General features: G+C 48.6%; 1 protein-coding gene across 1 annotated transcript in view; it reads left to right on the top strand.

Moving 5' to 3' along the window:
- Nucleotides 1-22,500, top strand: part of SH3BP5 (SH3 domain binding protein 5) — a 75,006-nt gene that overhangs the window by 15,395 nt on the left and 37,111 nt on the right. Inside the window, exon 3 of the mRNA XM_066245941.1 lies at nt 14,677-14,805. Coding sequence (XP_066102038.1) covers nt 14,677-14,805 — 129 coding nt within the window. The remainder of the gene's footprint in view (nt 1-14,676; nt 14,806-22,500) is intronic.

The raw sequence follows: 22,500 nt of genomic DNA on the forward strand, positions 1-22,500 counted from the left end.
TTTAGAGAGAGAGAGAGAAGGGGGAGGAGCAGGAAGCATCAACTCCCATATGTGCCTTGACCAGGCAAGCCCAAGGTTTCGAACCGGCAACCTCAGTTTTCCAGGTTGACGCTTTATCCCACTGCGCCACTACAGGCCAGGCTCTTTCTGAGCCTTTATTGTAAGGCCCTTTAACGTCGTTGTAGTAGTCGTGTGTGTGTGTGTGTGTGTGTGTGTGTGGGGGGGGGTTGGCTGGCTGAACTGAACATTTGTAGAACCTCTTCCTTTGGTGGGTATCTCAGTTATCTTTGTCCAGCTCTCTCTTCTTCGAGAGTTCCTTACTCTGTCTTTGGCCACATAGATGTTTCAACAGTCAAGACTGTCACTTTTATGCAAAGCACCTTCACCACATGTCTTGGGATCCTTTGCAAAGCAGCTCTTCAAGAGCTCAGAGAGTCAGCCTCTTTCATTTCCTTAAAAGAAAGGGGAAAAACTGTTGTTCTGTTCCTGCCTGGTTTTTTCCTTTGCTGTGTTTTGCTGGAGTATCTGAGAGATACTATTCAGTTTACTGTGACAGAGAGAAACTGCTAGCAGAGAGACAATGAGAAGAGCATGCGTTGTTTGTTGTAACCGCAGTCAAGCCCACTTAGGATAAACTCATCGTATGGGATCAGGCTCAGCCGAACCACAATGAGGAGCACTTGGTTGTCTTCACCCACCCTCCCCTCCTGTTGTCGGCGTTGCAGAGGGATTCAGCTTCATCCCGATAGATTTGAAGTCTGCAGATTTGATGTTCACTTTTTTCTCCCTGCTTTTTGGTTTTGTTAGAAGAGACGAAATGGCTGTTTCCTTTCTCATTGTTCTGGTTCCTATGTCTACCTGCCAGATTATACCAAAACTTCATAGCTAACAGCTACTGCTTTATTTTTCCCGTGATTTGTGTGGCAGGACTTTGGAGAGGGCTCAGCTGGGCGGTTCTCAGTTGAGGAGGGTCTCTGGTGCAGTTGGGGTCAGCTGTCAGCTGGGGCGGTGGCCATCTGAAGGCTCGCCTGGACTGTGTCCGAGGAGGCCCACGTCTGGGTCTGGCAGTGGACGCTGGCTCTTGCTGGGGTGCTCAGCTGGGGTTGTCAACCGGAGTGCTTACATCTGACCTTTCCAGCACGGGGGTCTCAGGCACTCTGACCTCCTTGTGGTATCCGGTTGCCCCCACTGTGACCATCCCGAAATGACCAGTTGGCAGCACCCTGACTTTTTCTATCTGAGCCTTGGAAGTCCTGTAGTAGCACCTCTATCATAGTCTATTGTCCCAGGCATCCCTGAGCTCACTCAAATTCAAGATGAGGGTACATAGGCTTTATTTCTCGATGTCAGTAGTGCCAAAGAATTTTGAGCCACATTTGAAAACCGTCACAGGCACACTGACTGGTTTTGAGGCCTGTGGGCCATCCTTTTTCATTCACTTCATAAATGACCACATTGTACTGTGCCTTCTCAAGTGGCTTTAATGGTTAACCAGCCAGCAGAGCATGGACTTTGGTTAGGACTCCCAGTGACCCTTCAACAAACCAGCAAGAGGGAGCAGTTTCTGGCAGAGCTAGGGATCGTGTGATAGGGAACTCTTTGCTGCTTTTCCCACTTCTTAAAAGTTTTGAGAAAAAAATCATGACATGGCTTAAATGCCTGTTAGAAAAATATTAGTGGGACCTAGAGCCGAAAGTGCGGTCGTGAGGCAGACACTTTATAAATCCAGGGAGAAGGCTCTGAAACTCTTTGGGCAGTTCTTGACCTGCCGCTTTCTCCTCCTGCCACCGGTTTTGCTCTCTCTCCATGGGGGAAATAGAATCTCGGTGTTGCGTAAGCTTTCTGGAAAATGGATCTACTGCCTAGGTTGAAGCTTGTTAAAGCAAACCACGCTTTAATGTTGTGAAACGTGGGGTTAAAAAAAAAAAAGCAAGAGGACCTGTTTTGGAGCGGATAGAGACTTAAACTACATAGCATGAGATGGCAGGAAGCGTGGCTTTGGAGTTACGGAGAGCTGGACTTGAATTTTCACCTGCCTCTTAGCCGTGCGGTCAGACAAGGTGTTTAGCTTCTCTGGGGTTTGATTTCCTTCCCTCTAACACGGGGAGGGCAACACCAATCTGGCATGACTGTGGAGGATTGAATAAGTTGATGTTTGCAGAGTGCCTGGCCCGGTTCCTAACCTAGAATGTTCAACAAATGTTGGTCGTTTCCTTTCTTCCCTTTGCCTTTTGTAGTATAATGGCTCCTACAGAAAAAGCACCACTATTTATTGAAAGCTTATGCTAAGCATTGTGTGCAGAGTTCTCACAACAGCCCTTGAGGGCATTGATAACAAATGGAGGCACTGCAAGGTGGGGTCAGTTCTCCCAGGTCATTGGCCAGTGGGGCGGGGAGCCAAGGTTTAAACCCAGGGTTCTGAGTCTGGAGCCCACTAGGAGCCAAGGTTTAAACCCAGGGTTCTGAGTCTGGAGCCCACTAGGAGCCAAGGTTTAAACCCAGGGTTCTGAGTCTGGAGCCCACTAGGAGCCAAGGTTTAAACCCAGGGTTCTGAGTCTGGAGCCCACTAGGAGCCAAGGTTTAAACCCAGGATTCTGAGTCTGGAGCCCACTAGGAGCCGAGGTTTAAACCCAGGGTTCTGAGTCTGGAGCCCACTAGGAGCCAAGGTTTAAACCCAGGGTTCTGAGTCTGGAGCCCACACCCGCCGGTAGTTGGCAGGTGTGTGCACATTGAGGTCCCCGCCCGGGCTGGTGAGATGAAAGAATTCTGGTCAGGACTTGGGGGGCTAGGTTTTCAGCCTTTTTTTTTTTTTTTTTTTGTATTTTTCTGAAGCTGGAAACGGGGAGAGACAGACAGACTCCCGCATGCGCCCGACCGGCATCCACCCGGCACGCCCACCAGGGGGCGACGCTCTGCCCACCAGGGGGCGATGCTCTGCCCCTCCGGGGCGTCGCTCTGCGGCGACCAGAGCCACTCTAGCGCCTGGGGCAGCGGCCAAGGAGCCATCCCCAGCGCCCGGGCCATCTTTGCTCCAATGGAGCCTTGGCTGCGGGAGGGGAAGAGAGAGACAGAGAGGAAGGAGGGGGGGGTGGAGAAGCAAACGGGCGCTTCTCCTATGTGCCCTGGCCAGGAATCGAACCTGGGTCCCCCTCACGCCAGGCCGACGCTCTACCGCTGAGCCAACCGGCCAGGGCCGGTTTTCAGCTTTTGCCCTGACACTCCCCAGGTATCCATCCATGGGAGAGGAGTTGTACCTCCTGAAGCTTCAGTGACCTCCTCAGTGAAGTGAGAATGTTTGAGCTAAGTGAGGGACAGAGTCTATTCTAGGCCTGACGTTGTATGACTGGGATTTTGGTTTTAATCTAGCCACATGCTGAATTAATTATAAATCACCCTCAGCTTGATGATATGAAAGATATAAGAGATCTTTGGTCAGTCTATGCTACAGTTATTTAAAATGTTATTTTTAGCAAAGCAGTGCTTACACATAGGTTTTATGTTGTTGTTTAGTTGTTTGTTTTAAGCCCCAGAGAAGTTTTGATGGAGAATGTAAGTCCTCTGCCCAATTTCTTCCCACCCCCGGTTCTATTCCAGGAAGCAACCACTTTCAGTGTTTTTCTCTGTTTCTTCTGATCCTGTCCTTCATGTCTCTAAAGTTACAGCAGTGGATTTTGACTTTGGTTCTTTTGCATCCTGCGCCCTCCTTTCTTTCCATCCTGATTAGCTGCAGTCAGGAGGAAGGTTAGCCAGAAGCCAGCAGAGGCCAGCCGGCCAGCTTGCCTGGAATGCTGTGGGTGGATGTGTGCTTCAGCAGAGGCTGCACTAACTGATCTCGGGAGCTTTCCGAGGCTGGGCCACGAACTCTCCAGAGGACCAATTCTAAAACTCGTATTAGTTATAAAATGGACCTCATATTGCATAAGAGCTTGGGGAGGTGGTTGAAACACTACCCCAATAAATGCACGTATTGATTGTATAATCCATCTAATCTAACGTTTAGGAATTTTTGAAAAAAGTGGGGTTTGAAGTTGAGGAAGTATGTTATGTTTCTTGGTGTAAACATGAAAATCGTTCCCTGGTTGTTGAACTCAGTAAAAAACCCTGGTTTCAGCAATTCTGCCTTCTTTCTCTCTCTCTCTCTCTTTTTAAAATTCTGCCTTCTCTCACACAGAGAATCCGGTGGGTTTAAAAGCATGTTTGGCCATGAATGAAAAAGTATTGGGTCCTCGTTAGTCTTCCTGGCTTTGAGTGCATGCTGGAGTGTGTTGGGTTATGTAACTTTGTGTGTGTGTGTGTGTGTGTGTGTGTGAGAGAGAGAGAGAGAGAGAGTGTGTGTGTGAGAGAGAGAGAGAGTGTGAGTGTGTGTGTGAGTGAGAGAGTGTGTGAGTGTGTGTGTGTGAGAGTGTGTGTGTGTGAGAGAGTGTGAGTGTGTGTGTGAGAGAGTGTGTGTGTGAGTGAGAGAGAGTGTGAGTGTGTGTATGTGTGTGTGTGAGTGAGAGAGAGTGTGAGTGTGTGTGTGTGAGTGAGAGTGTGTGAGTGTGTGTGTGTGTGAGTGGGAGAGAGTGTGAGTGTGTGTGTGTGTGAGAGAGAGTGTGAGTGTGTGTATGTGTGTGTGTGAGAGAGTGTGTGAGTGTGTGTATGTGTGTGTATGTGTGTGTAGGGTTATGTAACTTTACCCCCTCCCCCAGGGCCTCTTAGGACTGACCCTTGTGTCCAAGTTTTAAACGGTTTATGTATTTCTTTTTCCTTTGTGGTACTTTGGATCTGTATGTATTTAAAAAATAGAAATTGGTTTAATTCCATTTTGGATGACTTGTTCCTATGTAACATCAACATCAACATCAACAGAAAAGATGAAGTGAAAAATAAATCTTTTCCAAATGGACAGACATTCTACATTGTCTGTAATTGGCTCATATTACTAAAAAAAAAAAAATATTGAGGCCATGAAAGACAAAAACTAAAGAACTGTTCCAGATGAAAGGAGACAGGAGAAAGATGGTGACCAAATACAAGGTGCAAATCCTGGGTTTGGATCCTAGACCCCTAACAATATTTTCCCCTCTTTATTAAAAAAAGACCCTAGTGGGACAGTTGATCATTTGAATAGTCGTAGATCAGATTAATGGCCTTGTATCAATGTTAGTTTTCTGATTTTGATTCTCGTACTCTGACCCATGTAAGACAATGTCCTTATCTTTAGGAAGTGTAAACTGACATATTTCAGGGTAAAGGGGCATTATGCCTGCGTCTTACCCTTACTTTTATCTAAGTCTGAAATTATTTTAAATTAAAAAAAATTTTTAAAGTCTTCCTTATTCCCAGATATGCCAACTGCCTTAACGAAGCCTCCAAATGGCAGTGCCTGCCGTTGGATATGGAATTCTTGACATTGACCAATGCTTCAAAGAGATCTGTGTGGTCCAGCGGGGCAGGACAACTGCGGCAGGCTGCGATGTTAGGAGGATGGGACTGGGTGCTCACGTGCCTGTTTGGGAATAGTCTACGGTCAAATCAGCTTCAAAACCAGAGAGCCCTTGTGCCTAGGAAGAACGCAGTTCCCCTCAGGCCTCAAAAAAGCTCCAAGACCTTTGTTAACCTCAGAAGAGGGAAACTTACAGCAGGGAATACTGTTGACTGCCATCTTTTCTTACTTTCCTTTTTTCCCTCTTGGGGGAAGGAGCCCCTGGCTGGGTTACAACCAAGACAGACAATGTGGTGCTGTGGGAAGAGGAAACAGGATCTGGCCTTGTCAGCAAGGTCTTCGAGCTGCCTGGGGCCTGCCTCTGGGTCTGCAGATGGGATGGGAACTCCCAGTACTTTGTCCCACCACCACTCAAACAGTTTAAATAAAAGGGCGGGGGTTCTGCAAGGTTAGGGGAGCCTGTCAGGTAACCCGAGGGAGGAAAGCATCAGTGAACCTTAGGCCTAGGGAGACCACACATCCCAGTTCGCCTTGACAGTCTTGGATTAAGTCTGTTCTCTCAGCATAATTTTGTTTTTTTGTCTGTCCCAGCATAATTATTGATAGGGCCCCTCCTCACTCTTGAAAGTGCCGTGGTTTGATAACTTAATGCAGCTATCTATCTAATTTCAGGATTAGAGATGGGCACCTAGATAATCTCCCATCCCTGCTGCCTCCTGATGTTCTCTCATTTGCTTCCCTCTCACTCTCCGCCATCTCTGTCGCTGTCACTCCTTCCTCTGGGTTCCTCGGTCCTGTTCCCTGAGAGCGTCTCTTGTATCAGAAATATGGGTGCAAGGTTCTGCCTGAGGTGTGGAGGACGGTCCCCACAGAAGGAAGTGAGGGCTTTGGCTAACAACCCAAGAGGCTTCTGCTACTGGACTCGGGGCTCAAAATGGGGGGAAAAGGGAGTCAGAGGGAGGGGACTTAGGCATCTGGTCTCCAATAGTGATTCTGACTTTTCCCAACATGAAGGGCCTGGTCTTTTCTTCCTCCCTTTTTTTTCCCCCTTTCCCATGAATGTTCCCAGCCCTTTGGAGCTGTTTTAACCAGGGTCTTCCGGTTGGATGAAAGTGGCAGAGGTGGAATGGGCTTGCGCAGCAGTCGGGAGTGTGGCGGCCCGTGGCGGGCTGGCTCCCGCTCCCTGGGGGCCTTCTGTCCCCCTGCTCCTCCGCCTCTGCTTCCTCCTGGCTCTGCACCTCTCTGGTTTGGCTAACTTGGCTTTAGCTCTACCCTGGTACATTCTTTCCGATTCTGCCTCGACTCAAAATTCCTGAGAATGTAATCACATCGTCCTGGCTCTTCTCACAGGCCTAGGAAAGCCACTCTGTGGGAGCTGGGATGAGGAGGAAAAAATGGGCAGAGGCAAGAGGAGAAGGCAGCCAGCCGGAGGGCCCGAGGAGCACTGGGTGGGCGATCTCAAAGGAAAGAAGCAACGTGAAGTCCTGGGTCTAGGAGCTATACTGGTGCTGTCCAATATGGCACCCACAAACCCTGTGTGGCCACTTGAATTGAATTAAATGTATTAAAATTTAATTAAAAGGTTTGTTATTTGCACTAGCCACATTTCAAATTTGCACATAACCACATGTGGTCAGTGGACTCTGTACTGGGCAAGACAGGTAGAGAACATTTCTATGATCACAGAGCGTTCCGTCAGACCGCACTAGAGACTGCTTACTCCCTTTTTACCCGGCTCTGTTTCAAGTTGTTTCTTTGTGTGTTTTAGTAGCTACCATGGGTGCTTTAGAGAATAGATTGGATGGGTGGAAAGAAAACACGATTTGTTGTAAACTTCAGAACATTGCCGGTATCTTATAACTGGTCAGTAAGTCAGAATGTTTCCAGGAGTGCCTTTTACCCTGCAATTCTAGAACGGTCCTCTGCGATCCTGACTAGTTATTCTCCTGCTGCCATCGTGATTTGTGCCTTAGCCTTGTTTTCGGTATGTGCTATTTATTCCATTTTTTCCTTTAAATTGGTTCATACTTTTTACTTCAGTTTGTGAAGGAGAATTCATACCTCTAAGTGGAAAACCATGAAAGGGAAATGCATTTTTTTTTTTAAAGCAAGAGTTTTACTGAAGGCGTATATGAATGAAAGTGCCCAACTTGTAATGGCATGGTTTAGCGACTATTGAAGCAATGCTGTTTGTTCTCAGTGGATTTATTGTTTTGCTTATCAGAGAGTGGCAGAGTCCGTTCTGTGTGCACGGCTCCAAGCCTGGGCTAGCCACCCCCTTCTTAAAAAGGAGTTTAAGCGAAGAAAATGCCAAAAAGTGCATATAAGATGCTATGAAGAAAAGGTAACACCCATGGAAGCTTTAACCCTTTGAGCAGTGAGTTTTTTTCACGCTCGCTGACCCCCGGGAGTGAGTTTCTTTTCAAACAATGAAATTAGTTGCAGTTCCAGTTTTACTAACTTAAAATCATGTTTGTTTGATAACCAATTTATGGAAACAAGAAGAATGCACATTTGCCTTTTTTTTTTAATGTTGCCTTACACATTTTTAAAATAAATTGTTTGTACTCCGGATGGTCAGGAGGCACGAGGAGGTGCATGAAGATTCGTACTACTCAGAGGGTTAAAGAAGGATTGGAGAAGGAATAATTACTTCACTGTTATTGCAAATACACCGGTGTCTCTCATGAGAAGGGTCTTTGCAGGGCGGGCCCTGGGGCCGGGTGTGGCTCGGTGCCACACAGCAGCCGAGATGATGCTTTTTGGCCTCGGGTCCCCCTTTTCCACTCTTGTAATCACGGAGTACCTCAGAGAGCTGCTCCTTTTGTAGGCAATACCTATCATACTTGCCACATTAAAAATTGAGAAGTTTTCAAAACTTGTATTGATTCACGTAAGAGAAAAGAAGATAAACCTATAACATGTTAACAGAAATAATAGGTTTTATTAAAAGCAACTATTTCCTTAAATGAAAAAGACTTATGACAAGAATGTCTCCTCCTGCGTTCCGTCTCTCGTGATGTCCTATTGTCAGATAGTCTCTGGAAAAGTCCACTGAATCGTGAGAGAATGAAGGTGGAAAAGGCAAATAAGGCTCACTTAATTATGAATGTAGACTCCCGGGAAAGTCTCAGGGACCACCCCCAGCCCGGGATCCCCTGGACCACACTTGGAGGACCATTGGTGAAGTGAAGGGTGCATTGGATGGAAAGGCTCAAGGTCTGTGCTTGTGTCTGGAGTCTGACATTTGTGTGCGGCTCCAGGCCCAGAGGCCCCCCGCCTGAGCCCCAGTTCTCCCTCCCTCGGTAGACTGGGCAGGGTCATTCTTGCCAAGCCGGTCCTACAGGCTGGTGTGAGGCTCAGACAATGCCCTTGAGATCTTTCTCCGCACACTGAAAGCCGTGCATTTATAAATGGCCTCACTAAGGATCTTTTGAAGTATGGTGTCATCTTTAATTTGTAGGACAGTTATCTTTAAAATCTTGGCATCCATCCCATCTTAATCCCGCTTGGTTCTGAGGACACTTTTGTGAAGTAGAAAGGCTGTCATTTTCAGTTTACAGGTGAGATAATTGAGGCTTCAATGAGTGGATTGGCCACAAAACAGGGACTCTGTCCCCTGTGTGGTGCTCCCTGGCCCCCTGTTTCCACGGCTCACTGGCGCGCTGGCTGGCTTGGGTTGGCTGGCATGCTTATCGGATCCAGAGCTGTATTTTTGACACACTGACACATTCACACAGGGAGACTGCCACCCTCAGCAGTTCTTTGCTTGAATAAATTGCCCTCCGTCTGAGTCATCTAATAATGGATGCGACACAGTTTTCAGAGTCGAAGATCTGAGGCCTCATCCAAGCAGAGGGAACCCTTTTAGAACTCCTTCAAGTGCTGAGCTAAAAAAGCCAGCGGTAAACAGCCCTGTAGAGTAAGCGGCTTGTTTTTCTTGACTGGTGAGATCTGCTGGTTCTGCTGGGATGAGTCTGTGCTTCTGACGCTTCCCTCCCTGGGTCATTAACCATGGGGAAAACAGCCAGCGCTCTCCTCCCTGGGCATGCCTGGGGGGAACCCCCACTCTGGTTTTGGGAGACACATTTGCCTGTAATTATAGGAGATGGAGGCCCACAGTCAAGTATTTTCTTGAACTAGGAAATAAGGCAAAAACCACAGGTACAATGGGGGCAAGCTGTCTTTAAAGGTGTGGACAAATAGCATTAAGATGGAGTCAAAGTTGTATGCGAGTTAGGTTGAATTAAGTTCCCTTTGTTCTGCTTCCTATAAACAAGGCTTTATTGTCAGAGGCAGAAGCCCCCCATCACTTTACTGTGTTTAAGTGCAGTGCTTTGCTGTGGTACAGACTGTAGATTGACCCTCCCCTCCTTCTCTCTGGAAATATGACTACCTTAAGGCTATTTTTCAATATATTTTTCAAAAAGGCTTAATTCGATTGCAAGTGACAAATCCAATTCCAGCTGGCTTAAACATAACATGAAGCAATGGTGACAGTTGGGGGTATGTGTGCTAGTTTGGCTCTGGGGAAGGTGGAGTATAGGATTAGACTGTAAAACATTATGAGGCCGAGAAGCTCAGTGTTATTGGGACTTCCATTCTCCCTCTCTCCTTTCCTCCCTCCAGGCTCTGCCCTCGTGGTGCCAAGATGGTTGCCTTGTGCTGCATGCAGGCTTTCATCCCAATCCACTCAGTTTTCTTGGGGGGGGGGGAGGGGAGTTCTTTCTAATTGTTTTAAGAAAGTTCCAGAATGACGTCTCCGTGGTACTGATGGGTCATTAATTCTTGCCTTCCCACAACAATCACTGAGGCTGGGAGTATCCACAGCTGACAGCCAGTGGGTCACATGACCACTGCTGGGTCCAGGGTGGGGTCCAAGAAACTCAGGGCTCTTGGTTTGGACAGGCAGGAAAGGTTTCCGTGTGCGGGTTCCCCAACCCCAGTTTTGTGGAGAATCGATACTCACGTGGCTCTGGTCCTCTGTGGAATATGGTGAAAGAACTGAGTCCGCTTTATGTCATCAAAGCGGGGAGGAGGCTGGCTTTGTGTTGAGCGTTGAGCGTGTCTTGGATGAATAAATAGGCTTGGGTGGTGGCTGGGCGTCAGCCAGTCTTGTATCATCACAGCATCCTGACGGCAAAAACGCTGATCTCAACTCCTGTGTTGGTAACACACCTACCTGACCAGGCTGGTATCCCTGGTTCTGCCCCCCCACGGTCACCCAAGGAGCCTTTGAGAAAACCCAGGTCCAGTCAGGTCACGGCTCTGCTTAAAGGGTATTTTGCCACAATTAAAAAAGGCAAACAGCCTGACCTGCGGTGGCACAGTGGATAGAGCGTCGACTTGGAATGCTGAGGTCACCAGTTTGAAACCCCTGGCTTGCCTGGTCAAGGCACAGATGGGAGTTGATGCTTCCTGCTCCTCCTCCACCTTCTCTCTCTCTCTCTCTCTCTCTCTTCTTTCTAAAATGAAAAAATAAAATCTAAAAAAAAATAAAAATAAAAAAGCAAACAATAAGCCCCACTGGTATTCCATCCTCCTTCCCCATCTCCATTTTTTCTCTCTTAGAGGCCGTTTAATAGATTAACACATTTTAGCTGATTATTTCGCTCTTCTATAACTAAACAGTAGGCTTTGTGTGGCTACATATTGGTTTTTCAGTTTTAAGGCTCACTGAATGATGAACGTAGACTCCCAGGAAAGTCTCAGGGCCCACCCCCAGCCCGGGGTCCCCTGGACCACACTTGGAGAACCATTGGTGAAGTGAAGGTGCATTGGACGGAAAGGCTCAAGGTCTGTGCTTGTGTCTGGAGTCTGACATTTGCGTGCGGCTCCAACAGCCCACTGTGGAGGGAGAGATGGCTTTCCTCCCTCTGTCCCCACCACACACCCACTTTCCCCATTCCCTTTACTCCCAGCAGTATCACTGGACAGTCAGTGCCCAGTGTTTACATGATTACAGCTACGTACGTGCTGTTGACAATGGGGCCAGCTACCAAACTACCATTTTTATGTCAGTCATTTCTGACAAAGGGCGCAGGGAATGTAGAGACTTAAGAAGAGTCCACTCTGCTGCCCTGTTGCGCATGGGATACAGTTCAGCTGCCCTCGTGTGGCGCCTGTGCGCTTCCTCCCCCCACCGTCCACCAGACCTCCCGCCTCTCATTCTCTGCCCGTGCTAGTCCCTCAGTCTCTAATGCCCCTCCTCCTCCATCTGGTGCAATCCCCCTTTCTTCAAGGCCTGACTTAGATGACACTTTATTTATTTATTTTTAAATTTATTTTGAAAGAGAGCAAGGGAGAGGGGAGGAGTGAGAGAGAGAAGCATCAACTCCTTGTTCCACTTAGTCATTCCATTTAGTTGTGCACTCTGCTTGCTTCTCGTACGTGCCCTGACTGGGGATTGAACCTGCAACCTTGGTGCGCTGGGACAACGCTCTATTCATTTAGCCACCCGGCCAGGGCCGATGACACTTTCTTTGGGTAGATTTCCCAGTTGTTTGTGTGTTTCATGGTGTGTATACTGAGGTCTTAGTGCTTAGGGCACCACATTGTTCTTATTTATTTAGTTCTTGAGTTTAAGTCATGGCTCTGCCATTTCCCAGCTGTGTGACTTCAGGCAACTTACCTGTTCTCTCTGTGCCTCAGTTTCCCTCTCTGTAAAATGTGTCTGACAACAATAGCATCTACCTGATAAGGTTGTTAGAGATTGCACAGATTGATGGACTTGAGCATTTATAATGATGTCTGCCACTTAGTAAACTGTCCATCTGCGCTGTGCATCCCTCTGTCTCCCGAAGGCAGAGCTGGTGGATTCTATATATTCATCAGTGACCAGAATAGCTCTTGGCAAATCACCGTTCTCTGGAAGCAGGCCGCGTGTGATTCAGGCACAAGGGCAGTCAGTCTCCATCTAAGGGAGCATCTTAGCATCTTTACTCCACTTCTAGTCAGTGGTTGCCAGGGAGGAATGGGGCCTTGTGTTGCCAGATTATCTGATTTTTTTTTTTTTTTTTGGTATGAGAAATTTGAGAATCCATATTAAAAAAAATATATATGTATTTTCCTGACATTTGGTACCCAGCATATAGGCCAAAGGCCTTTAGGCAACTGGGTTGGGGCCCAGTTTGAGTGATGATGTGGTCACATGCTGACTGCTCAGGCCCAGCACTCTCCCTTGCAGTGGGGACAGGGACAGCACTGGTGCTGACGCCCACCAGGGCGGTGACTGCGAGGGTTCGGCCAAGCACGTCAGCCCGTGTGCAAAGCAGCTGCCTGTACAGTGTGACAGGTCACTAGGTCTTCCTGTCTGCTACCCCTCCCTCAGGGAGATCCCCCTTCGTGTTTTTTAATAGGATCGTGGGTCTCTTTTCATGCCAGAGGAAAGATTGTGTACATTTATGGAACACTCGCTGTGTATCCAGGAACCGTTAGGTGTTTTACGTTTGCATTCTCCCTTATTTCTTCTAACGAGCCCGCCTTAAGACATGGAAAGTAACTATTTCATAAGGAATAAAAATGATTTGTAAAGAACTTACTTGCTTAGGGCTGCACAGAAAGTGGTTTGACAAGAATTAGATGCTTCTCTGATAAAAATACCAGGCATTAGGCAACCTGCTACCTCCAGCATACCGGTCGTCAAATCCAGCGGAAGCTCGGGGGCTTTGCTGGACCCTGGGCTGCCCAAATGCATCTGCAGCGCTTCCTCAGGAGCCTAGGCCTCCTCTTGTTCCCTGTCCTCAGAAGCTGCAGTCGGTGGCTGCAGGCTGGCCAGCTAGAGGAGAGCAGAGAAAATCGTGACGATGATACAGGACTGGTGGAGGGACCAAGGCCTGTGTCAGAAGTGTCTCGCACGATGGTGACAGAGGGGAATGAGATTGATCAAAAGCTTCCTTCACTTCCATGAGGCATCCAACTGGCACAAGAGATCCCTACCATTCAATGTTCAGAAGTAGTGTTCAGACAGTTACTCATGAAGCAGGCACTTTGCAGCCAATGGAACCTCATGTGTTTTTCCAGCATGGTGGCTGTTCGGTCTTGGGACAGCCCCATGGCTGGTCATGTGTTGTTCCTTCTTCTCTGAGTATCCATTTCCCCTTTCTCAAAGGTGCACATGCAAACACACACACACACACGCACACACACACACACACACACACACCCACCCGACCCTCCACTATGTCCCAGACATGAGACTAAATTTCTAATTCTTTTCCTTCTTGTGATGTCCACAGGTCTGGTTTCTTGACTTGTACAACGTGGTTAAGCCTGGCATGGCCCACCTGCCTGGTCGTCCCTTCTAAACTCTTGCCAAGGCCCCGGCTGGATGGTGGCTGTCTCCAGGAGGCGTGGCCACCCTATCTCTTGCCGTTCTCCACATTCCAGACTTTCAGCTTCCTTCCTTTTCTTGAAAACATCGTGTTCTCCCTCCTTCTTCTGGCTGGCTCTTCTGCTGCCTGCTCAGGGCTCAGGATTTCCTCTTTACCCTCCGCAAGTGCCCATCCATGCTTTAGGCTTCTGTGTAGTTACTCCCCCTGTGGGAGTTTGCTATGACTCTCCCAACAGAGCCCTGTCTTACCTGGCCTGTCTTACCTCCTCTGGGGGGCTCCATGGCATCTGTACCATCACCAGCCTGGCACAGACTTTCCTGGAATAGGCTATAAATGCCAGACTTACCCACCAGACTGGACATGCCCTGAAGGCAGGGACCGAGCCCAATGCCCAGCACAGGGTCTGTCCAGTGGGAAGTTTGCACTCAGTGTTTCATGTTGACCATGCCATATGGTTGAGGACTTCATGGGAGGGTGGAAAATGGTGCTATCCTTATAGACCAGCGCTGCTGGGGCAGCCCGACTGGACATCTTCCCTCGAGGATCTGGATGGAGCTTTTTAATGTAACCTGTGATGTCCAATAGAGGAGTCACTAGCCACATTTACTTTTAAAATTTAAATATATTTAATAAAAATGAAATAGAACTCATTTCCTCGGTCTCGCTATCCAATCTCCAGTGCTCGACAGCTGTGTGTGGCTAGCGGCTGCCACACCGGACAGGGCCGATGCGAGAATGTGTCCAGCCACACAGAAGGCAAGCTTTCGGGTGGTGCTGTGGTGGACACTGCCTCGTGAAGGTGTTGAGGCCCTGGTGGGTTGTGTGACGGCCAGCCTTGGTGTTTCTGGTTAGGTCAGCAGATTTTCACAGATTCCTTCTGAAGCCTGAATGTATTTTCTCTGTATCCCGTGGCTGCAGGATGCACGTCAGAAGTTCCGCTCCATTCTGGTGGAAGCCACAGTGAAACTGGACGAACTGGTGAAGAAAATCGGCAAAGCGGTGGAAGACTCGAAGCCCTACTGGGAGGCGCGGAAGGTGGCGCGGCAGGTAAGGCCGCCCTGCAGGTCGACTCCCTGCCTGTGCCCCCACCCCAGCTGGTGTTTGGGTGCACCTTCTGACCTCTGTGTCGTCCCTGAAGGTTAGAGGGGTGAGTCCCCTGTGATGGGGAACAGCCATGACTTTGCAAACAGCTGCATTTGAAGTCAGCCTCTTATTACCTCCACCCCCACAGCCTGCCTTCATTCCAGCTCTTGAGACTATTAATAGAGGGTGGGTAGCTGGCATTTGGATAGCCCTGTGAGTGGGCACTGCTTTGCCGCCAGAGTTGGTGCCCAGGTCCACGTCCCAGGCAGCTGGGCCAGCTCAGGAGGGTGAGAGGAGGTATCCAGAATGCCAGGCTTATTTCTGCGCCCTCTCCTAATGATGGCCTGTCAGGCAGCTGGAGGAGTACCCCATCCCTCTCATTCTCCCCCCTGGTGTGGGAGGAATTAGCCATTTGCTTCTCTTGAAGCATTAGTTCGTTGTCCTGAGAGCCCAAATGGGCAACCGAGGCACCCAGACCAGAAAAGGGGCAGCAGAGGGCAGCTGCGGTCAGGCGACCGCTGGGGTCCCATGGAAGTTGGTTCTGGTTTCAGTATGTGTCTTTCTTGAATGGCCACAACTGGGATGTGGTGCGTGCCTGTCACCTCTTGGCCTCTGATGGCCAGGTGTGTGAACAGGCAAAGACTTACAGCTCCTAGCCCCTCTCCCCTCTCTTTCTCCCCCCTCCCTCTCCCCCCTCCTTCTCCCCCTCCCTCTCCCCCCTCCCTCTCCCCCTCCCCTCTCCCCCCTCCCCCCTCCTCCTCCCCCTGCCCCTCCCCTCCCCTCCACCTCCACCTCCCTCCCTCTCCCCTCTCCCTCTCCCTTCTCCCCCCTCCCTCTCCCCCTCCCTCTCCCCTCTTCCTTCCCTCACTCTGCTTACCCCCCTCACCCCCCTCATCCCCCTCTCCTCCCTCTCCTCCCTCTCCTCCCTCTCCTCCCTCTCCTTGTCTTGGTTAGTGAGCACAATTTTCATGACAATTACTAAATCCCATGGACAAGCCACTGAGTCATGAGGTCTAATCAGATAATACCCAGACCCTGGGGACCCTGTGACTGACTCAGTGTCAACTGGCAGAGCTCAAGATGAATGTTGAGGGACTCCTGCCCAGCTTCGTGCCTGCAAACCCTCCCCTTAAGCTCCTGCCTTTTTGCAGGTGGGGCAGGAAGAAGGGCAGAGGAGGCTCAGAGTGACCCTTGCCCCTCAACCCCCAGGGGCCTTGTTGGCCTCTAGCTGAGGAACTGGAAGGATGCTCAAAGGCCAAGGCCCGGTGCGGATGTCACATTTCATCTCTGTGGATGGGCCTGTCTGGGCCTGGGCCAGGTGGCCGAGTCTGTCTGCGCACCAGCATCCTCTGACCTTCCGGATGGTGACAGGGTGGGACCCATGGCCAGTGGCTGCCGAGCGGGGCTTCCTGTTTTCTTCCTCTGGCCTTACTCCACCCCCTTCCTTTCTGTATTGACAACCCCTTCTACCCGCCCTCCCAGCATGTAGAGCAGGGTGGTCTCTGAGAGATACCTTCAAAACTGCTCCTTCGAGTGTGTACCGGGAGGCACTGTGTTCCCAGAGCCTGGGCGTCCTCACCCGTGGAACCGGAAGGTCCCGGACCAGCCTCGGCGCCCTCATGAGGTCGTTAGGACTTCGATGAGAGAGTGTTTGACCACGGAGTCCCTGCATGAGCTTAGGTCTGGCTTCACTGAAAAAAATAGAAAGTTGCAGGAAATATTGAAAATAGACAACAGGAAGAAAATAAGTCCCCATTCATATCTTCTGTTACTCTTTGATGTATATTTCTTGTTTAAAAAGAAAAGATGAGGCCTGACCTGTGGTGGCGCAGTGGATAAAGCGTCGACCTGGAAATGCTGAGGTCGCCAGTTCGAAACCCTGGACTTGCCTGGTCAAGGCACATATGGGAGTTGATGCTTCCAGCTCCTCCCCCCTGTCTCTCTCTCCTCTCTCTCTGTCTCTGTCTCTGTCTCTCTCTCTCCCCCTCTCTCTCCTCTCTAAAATGAATAAATAAAATAAAAAAAAATAAAAATTAAAAGAAAATTATTTTTTTAAAAAAAAGAAAGAAAGAAAAGATGATACTGTGGTGGCGGTTTTATTATACATCTAGAATGACCATGTCCGTCCATCCAGGGGCTCAAGGAAACAGTAGAGACTTAACACAGGGAACATCTTCACCTATAGCTTGGTTTTCTGTAGACTTTGCAAAGATTTGTAATTGTCTGGCCTGTAGAAATTCTATCTGCTCATCAAGATTTGCATTAGCTTTATTAGGCCTCATGTCAACTCATTTTCCTGCTAATGAGTCAGATCCAAACCTGTGATTTTGAAACCCAGTCCAAATTCTGCCAGGAGAAGGTAGAAGATGTCTGTTTTTTCCTTTTCTGGGCTGAGGTGGGGGCAGGGAACTGGCTTTGATTTATTTGAGGGTTTTTGTCCTTGAGCCAGAACTTGTTTTTAAGGTGGCTTTGACATATCTGCCAGCCCATCTGGCCTTCAGCGTGTGGCGGAGACATGCTGACGAGGGGATGGAGCCCGTCAGACTCAGGAAACCCGGCTGGTGGAGTGCTGGTTGCTTGTTTGGCTCCCTGGGTTCTCCCTGGTCTCACAGTGGTCCTGGGCCTGTTATTTAATCACAGCCAGTCGCAACACTTGCAATTGTTTTCCTTTTTTTAATTGTGGTAAACTATATGTAAGATTTACCATTCTGAAGTGTATAATTCAGTGGCATTAAGTACACTCATATTGCCTGACCAGGCGGTGGCACAGTGGATAGAGCATTGGACTGGGATGCGGAGGACCCAGGTTCAAGACCCCGAGGTCGCCAGCTTGAGCGCGGGCTCATCTGGCTTGAGCAAAGCTCACCAGCTTGGACCCAAGCTCACTGGCTCGAGCAAGGGGTTACTCGGTCTGCTGAAGGCCCGCGGTCAAGGCACATATGAGAAAGCAATCAATCAATGAACAACTAAGGTGTCGCAATGAAAAACTGATGATTGATGCTTCTCATCTCTCTCCCTTACTGTCTGTCTCCCTTACTGTCTGTCTGTCCCTGTCTATCTCTCTCTCTCTCTCTGTAAAAAAAAAAAAAAAGTACACTCATATTGTGCAGCCCTCACCACCAGCCATCCCCAGAACCTTCTCGTTTTCTCCAACTGAAACTCTGTACCCACTAAGTAACTCCCCACCCCCTCTCCCTCGGCCCTGAAAGCCACTGCTCTACTTTCTGTTTCTATGAATTTGACTACTCGAGACACCCTACTTAAGTAGAATCATACACTATATGTCTTTTAAAAAAATACTTTTCCTATTGATTTGAGAGAGAGGTAGAGGGGCAGGGAGAGAGAGAGAAGCATCAACTTGTTCCACTTAGTTCCATTTAGTTGTGTACTCATTGACTGCATCTCGTATGATGCCCTGACCAGGGATCGAACCCGCAATCTCCGTGCGGCAGGACAGTGCTTTATCCACTGAGCCACCTGGCCAGGCGGTATTGTCTTTTTGTGACTGGCTTATTTCACTTAGCCTCATGTCTTCAAAGTTTATTCATGTCGAAGCATATGTTAGAATTTCATTCTTTTTTCAGGCTGAATAATATTACACACACACACCACATTTTGCTTATTCATCTTTAAATAGACATGTGGGCAATTCTTTTTATTTTTAAATGGTTGGAATGTGTAAGAGAGCAGAGTGCCTCGCAAACCTGAAAGCAGCATACAGGCAAAATAACGAAGGTTCTTCAGTGCAGAAAATTGCCTGTTTTGGTCTTTATGGGCCATGTAAATTCATGTCCTATACTTAACCTCCTTTGGGGGAGTGAGTGGGGAAACACAGAATGACATAACTGTGGGACGACCAGCAAAGCTTAGCCTCTGGAGCCAGACTGCCTGTCTTTGAATTCTGATTCACCACTTAATAGCTTTGGGACCTCAGTGCCTCAGTTTCTTCATCTATAAAGTGGAGTTGTGTGTCAGTTCTAGCTTTTGCTATGAAACAAATCACTCCGAAACTTAGGGGCTTGAAGCACTTAGTTTGCTCATGATTTTGCTGGGCAGTTTTCCTGATCTCCTGTGTATACTGTCATTTGATAGGGCTGGCTGGAGGCTGGCTGATCTTGGATGGTTTTATCCACCAGGTAGTTGGCTGGTTGTCAGCAGAGGCGTCAGGGGTGACTAGCTTACATGTGTCTCATCCAGCAGGCTACCGTGGCTTCCTCACGTGGCGCTGGGATTCCAGGAACAGAAGAGCAGGTTCTTCCCAGGCCTCTGTTTGCATTGCATTTGTACTGTTGGGTAGAATAAGTCCCATGGCCAGTTCAAATTCAAGGGGTATGAAATGATAAGCTCCACCTGCAAAGTATTATATTATAGCCACTTTTACAACCTTACCATAGTGTTAAATTGATACATTTAAAGCATTTGGAGAAAAAAAAAAAAAAAGAATGTAAGTTATTATTATTCCAGATGTATTTTCTATCAAATGTTATGTCCCTGTGGTGAATCAGCTGCCTTAAAAAAATAGCACAATAAAAATCTATGGGTGGCCCTGGCCGGTTGGCTCAGTGGTAGAGCGTCGACCTGGCGTGCAGGAGTCCCGGGTTTGATTCCTGGCCAGGGCACACAGGAGAAGCACCCATCTGCTTCTCCACCCCTCCCCCTCTCCTTCCTCTCTGTCTCTCTCTTCCCTTCCCGCAGCCAGGGCTCCATTGGAGCAAAGATGGCCCGGGCGCTGAGGATGGCTCTATGGCCTCTGCCCCAGGTTGCAACAGAGAATGGCTCTGGTTGCAACAGAGCGATGCCACAGATGGGCAGAGCATTGCCCCCTGGTGGGCGTGCCAGGTGGATCCAGTCGGGCACATGCGGGAGTCTGTCTGACTGCCTTCCTGTTTCCAACTTCAGAAAAATACAAAAATAGAAATAAATCTATGGGTAGAAGAAACAGACCACTGATTGCTGGGAGGGGATATGGAGGATGTAGTGACTGTGAGGACAAAGGGTGACCCCAGTTATGTTGAGTGCATGCAGATTTGCTTGTGAGGATCAAATGTGTGAGAAATGAGGAGGAGGAAATAGCTGACTTACTTACCTTTTGACTGATCAAAAGCACTCTCAGCCCTCCTGTCCTGTGGTGGCACGGTGGATAAAGCGACGACCTGGAACAGAGAGCTCGCTGGTTCCAAACCCTGGGCTTGCCCAGACACGGCACATTCAGGAAGTAACTACTACGAGTTGATGCTTCCCCACTTCTCCCCCCCCGCCCCTCTCTTAAAAAACAAAACATACAAAAGCACTCTTAAGCCCAAACAGATAGGTGAGGGCCTCAAATGGATGGGGGGGTCATGTTTCCCCGTGACATGGAACGGGTCGAGTGCACCAAATAATCCCGCAAATTCTCGTGTTAATCGTAGAGGAGCAGTGCTGTAGTCTTCCTTCATTGGGAAATTGTAGACATTGGTTTTGTTTGCAGAAGACCCTCTATAAGTGGAGAATGAGAGGTCCAGCTTCTGCAAAGGTGGTTTATTCCTCTCTTGACTTGTCTAAAGCTTTTTTTCCTTCTCATTTATTATTTTCTTTCATTCAACAAATATTTACGGGGTTCCTACTACTTGTTAGTCATTGTCTTAGCCACCTGTGAAGAACAGGACAAAAGTCCCTGCTTCTGTAGAGGTGACATTCCTCTCTTAACAATATAAAAGTGTGTGTGGTGGGGTGTTTTGGGCAAAAGTAGATTCTCTGTTACCGATCTGGATGAAAAGGTGTTTTTTTCTTCTCCGTTGGAGAGATGGAGTGAGACTACAGGAGGATTAGAGCGTGCTAGGGATCGGCAAGTAGAAGGGTCTCCCAGCATATTTCCTGAGCACCTCCCCCTTGTCTTTCTTGCTGTTGTGGACATAAAATGTGGTTTGTGTCCCCCAGGAGCGACGTCTGCATACATAAACAAGGTGGTTTGAAGGCACAGGTACTCACAGTCCCTTGTCATTGTAAGTGAGAGTTCCCTAAGTCTATGCCAATGCTGAATCCCAGAGGCACTCTTCTGAGGCATTGCTCCTGGTGGGAAGGAGAGGGTCAGGTTCCTGCGCGCCTCTGGGCACATTTCCTTCTACATATCCATACATAACCTTGTTTTATGTATGTCTCTCTTTAAAGAACTCCTTATTTAATATACATTTTTTGTATATAGTATTTCTTTATAACAAAACACTAGCCAAGAAGGGTGGAACGTCTTCCTGACCCTGGGTGATGTGCCCGTAAATTTCTTTGGCTTTCAGCCTCACAAGTGTTGTCTGCTATGCTTTTTTAGTTGGTCATGACCTCTCAGGCATTGATTGCCAAAGGAGTCCACACATTTAGCCACTTTTCCATAGTTTCATCATGTACTGTAGACTTTATTTTAGCACTTTCCGGAGCGGCCTTTAGTACGGGTCTGCAAATTTCCTCTTCCTTTTTCTGGATGTACCATATTGTTGATTCATTAACATCGAATCCACAGCCAACAGCACGATGACTCATGCCTGAATGAAGTTTATCTAAAACCGTATTGTCGCTGTAAGGCACATCACGGCCTTCTTGGGCTTGGAAACACTAGACAGCACTTTAGCACTAGGCTTGGGGCCGATTTAAATATCTGAAAAAGTGTGGCAATAAATAGACTGCGAGGTGGGCAGTGGTTTGCCGTGTGTGAGAGCTGAAAGAAGGCAGGGTCACCTTGTGAGACCTCAGCTGGGGACGTCCACACTGAGCGACTCAAAGCTTTTGCTACACTGTGTGGGTCTAGAAATGATCCCGAATGTGCCATGAATATTGATTTGGAGGTAACAAATAAATTTTAGCAAGTGGGCAAATTCGCACATGTGGACTCCATTAGTAACGGGGACCAACTGTACTCACCAAGTAAATTGCCCAGTGGAGAGGCTCATTAGAGAACTGGACCATGTAGCATGGGTACAGATGGGTACAGGTGTAGATGGCATGTGGAAGAAGCCAGTGGCATGAGGTCACTGTGAGTGTGTGTGTGTGTGTGTACGTGTGTATAGAGCCTGGGGAAGAGCAGCACACCTGAGCCCCAAAAGCGCAGGCGAGTCTGGGTACAAAGGACAGCAGTCAGTATGCGTGTAACCCAGGGTAAGTACGTCAGTGTCAGGGCTGTGGAAAGGGACCCTTAGGGGCCTGAAGGACCAGATAGAGAGGGAACCATGTGTCGGATATGGGGGAACCCCTGACAGCCTCAGCCCGGCCTCCAGCTGGCCTGAGAAGCTGCAGAGCGGCCACCTGGGCTCCGGCACGTACGGCTCATGTTGTGTTTGAGAAGTCGATTGGGCACTGATGACCAGTGTCGTGTCCTTACCTTAATAGCAGCGCCATCTTTTGAGGTCTGTGGGCTAAGCACCATGAGTGCTGCTCTGTGTAGGGGATGTCACTTATCTTCCCTTTTTGTCCCCCTATTACAGATGAGGAAACTAGTCTTGGAGCCTAGAGACCATTAGTTGAGCCTGTACATGAACCTTTCTGGGGCGTAGCCTAATCTGAGAGTATGAAGACGTCAGGAGACATTGTGGTTAGCCAGCTGCCAAGAACGACTCCTAGTGAACTCCAGGCTTTTGGCCCAAAGAACCTGAGCAGCCAGGAGGAAACTGAGAGGGTGGGGATCTATCTTTGGGA

Source organism: Saccopteryx bilineata, chromosome 10 (genome assembly GCF_036850765.1).
Source record: "Saccopteryx bilineata isolate mSacBil1 chromosome 10, mSacBil1_pri_phased_curated, whole genome shotgun sequence".
Taxonomy (NCBI): domain Eukaryota; kingdom Metazoa; phylum Chordata; class Mammalia; order Chiroptera; family Emballonuridae; genus Saccopteryx; species Saccopteryx bilineata.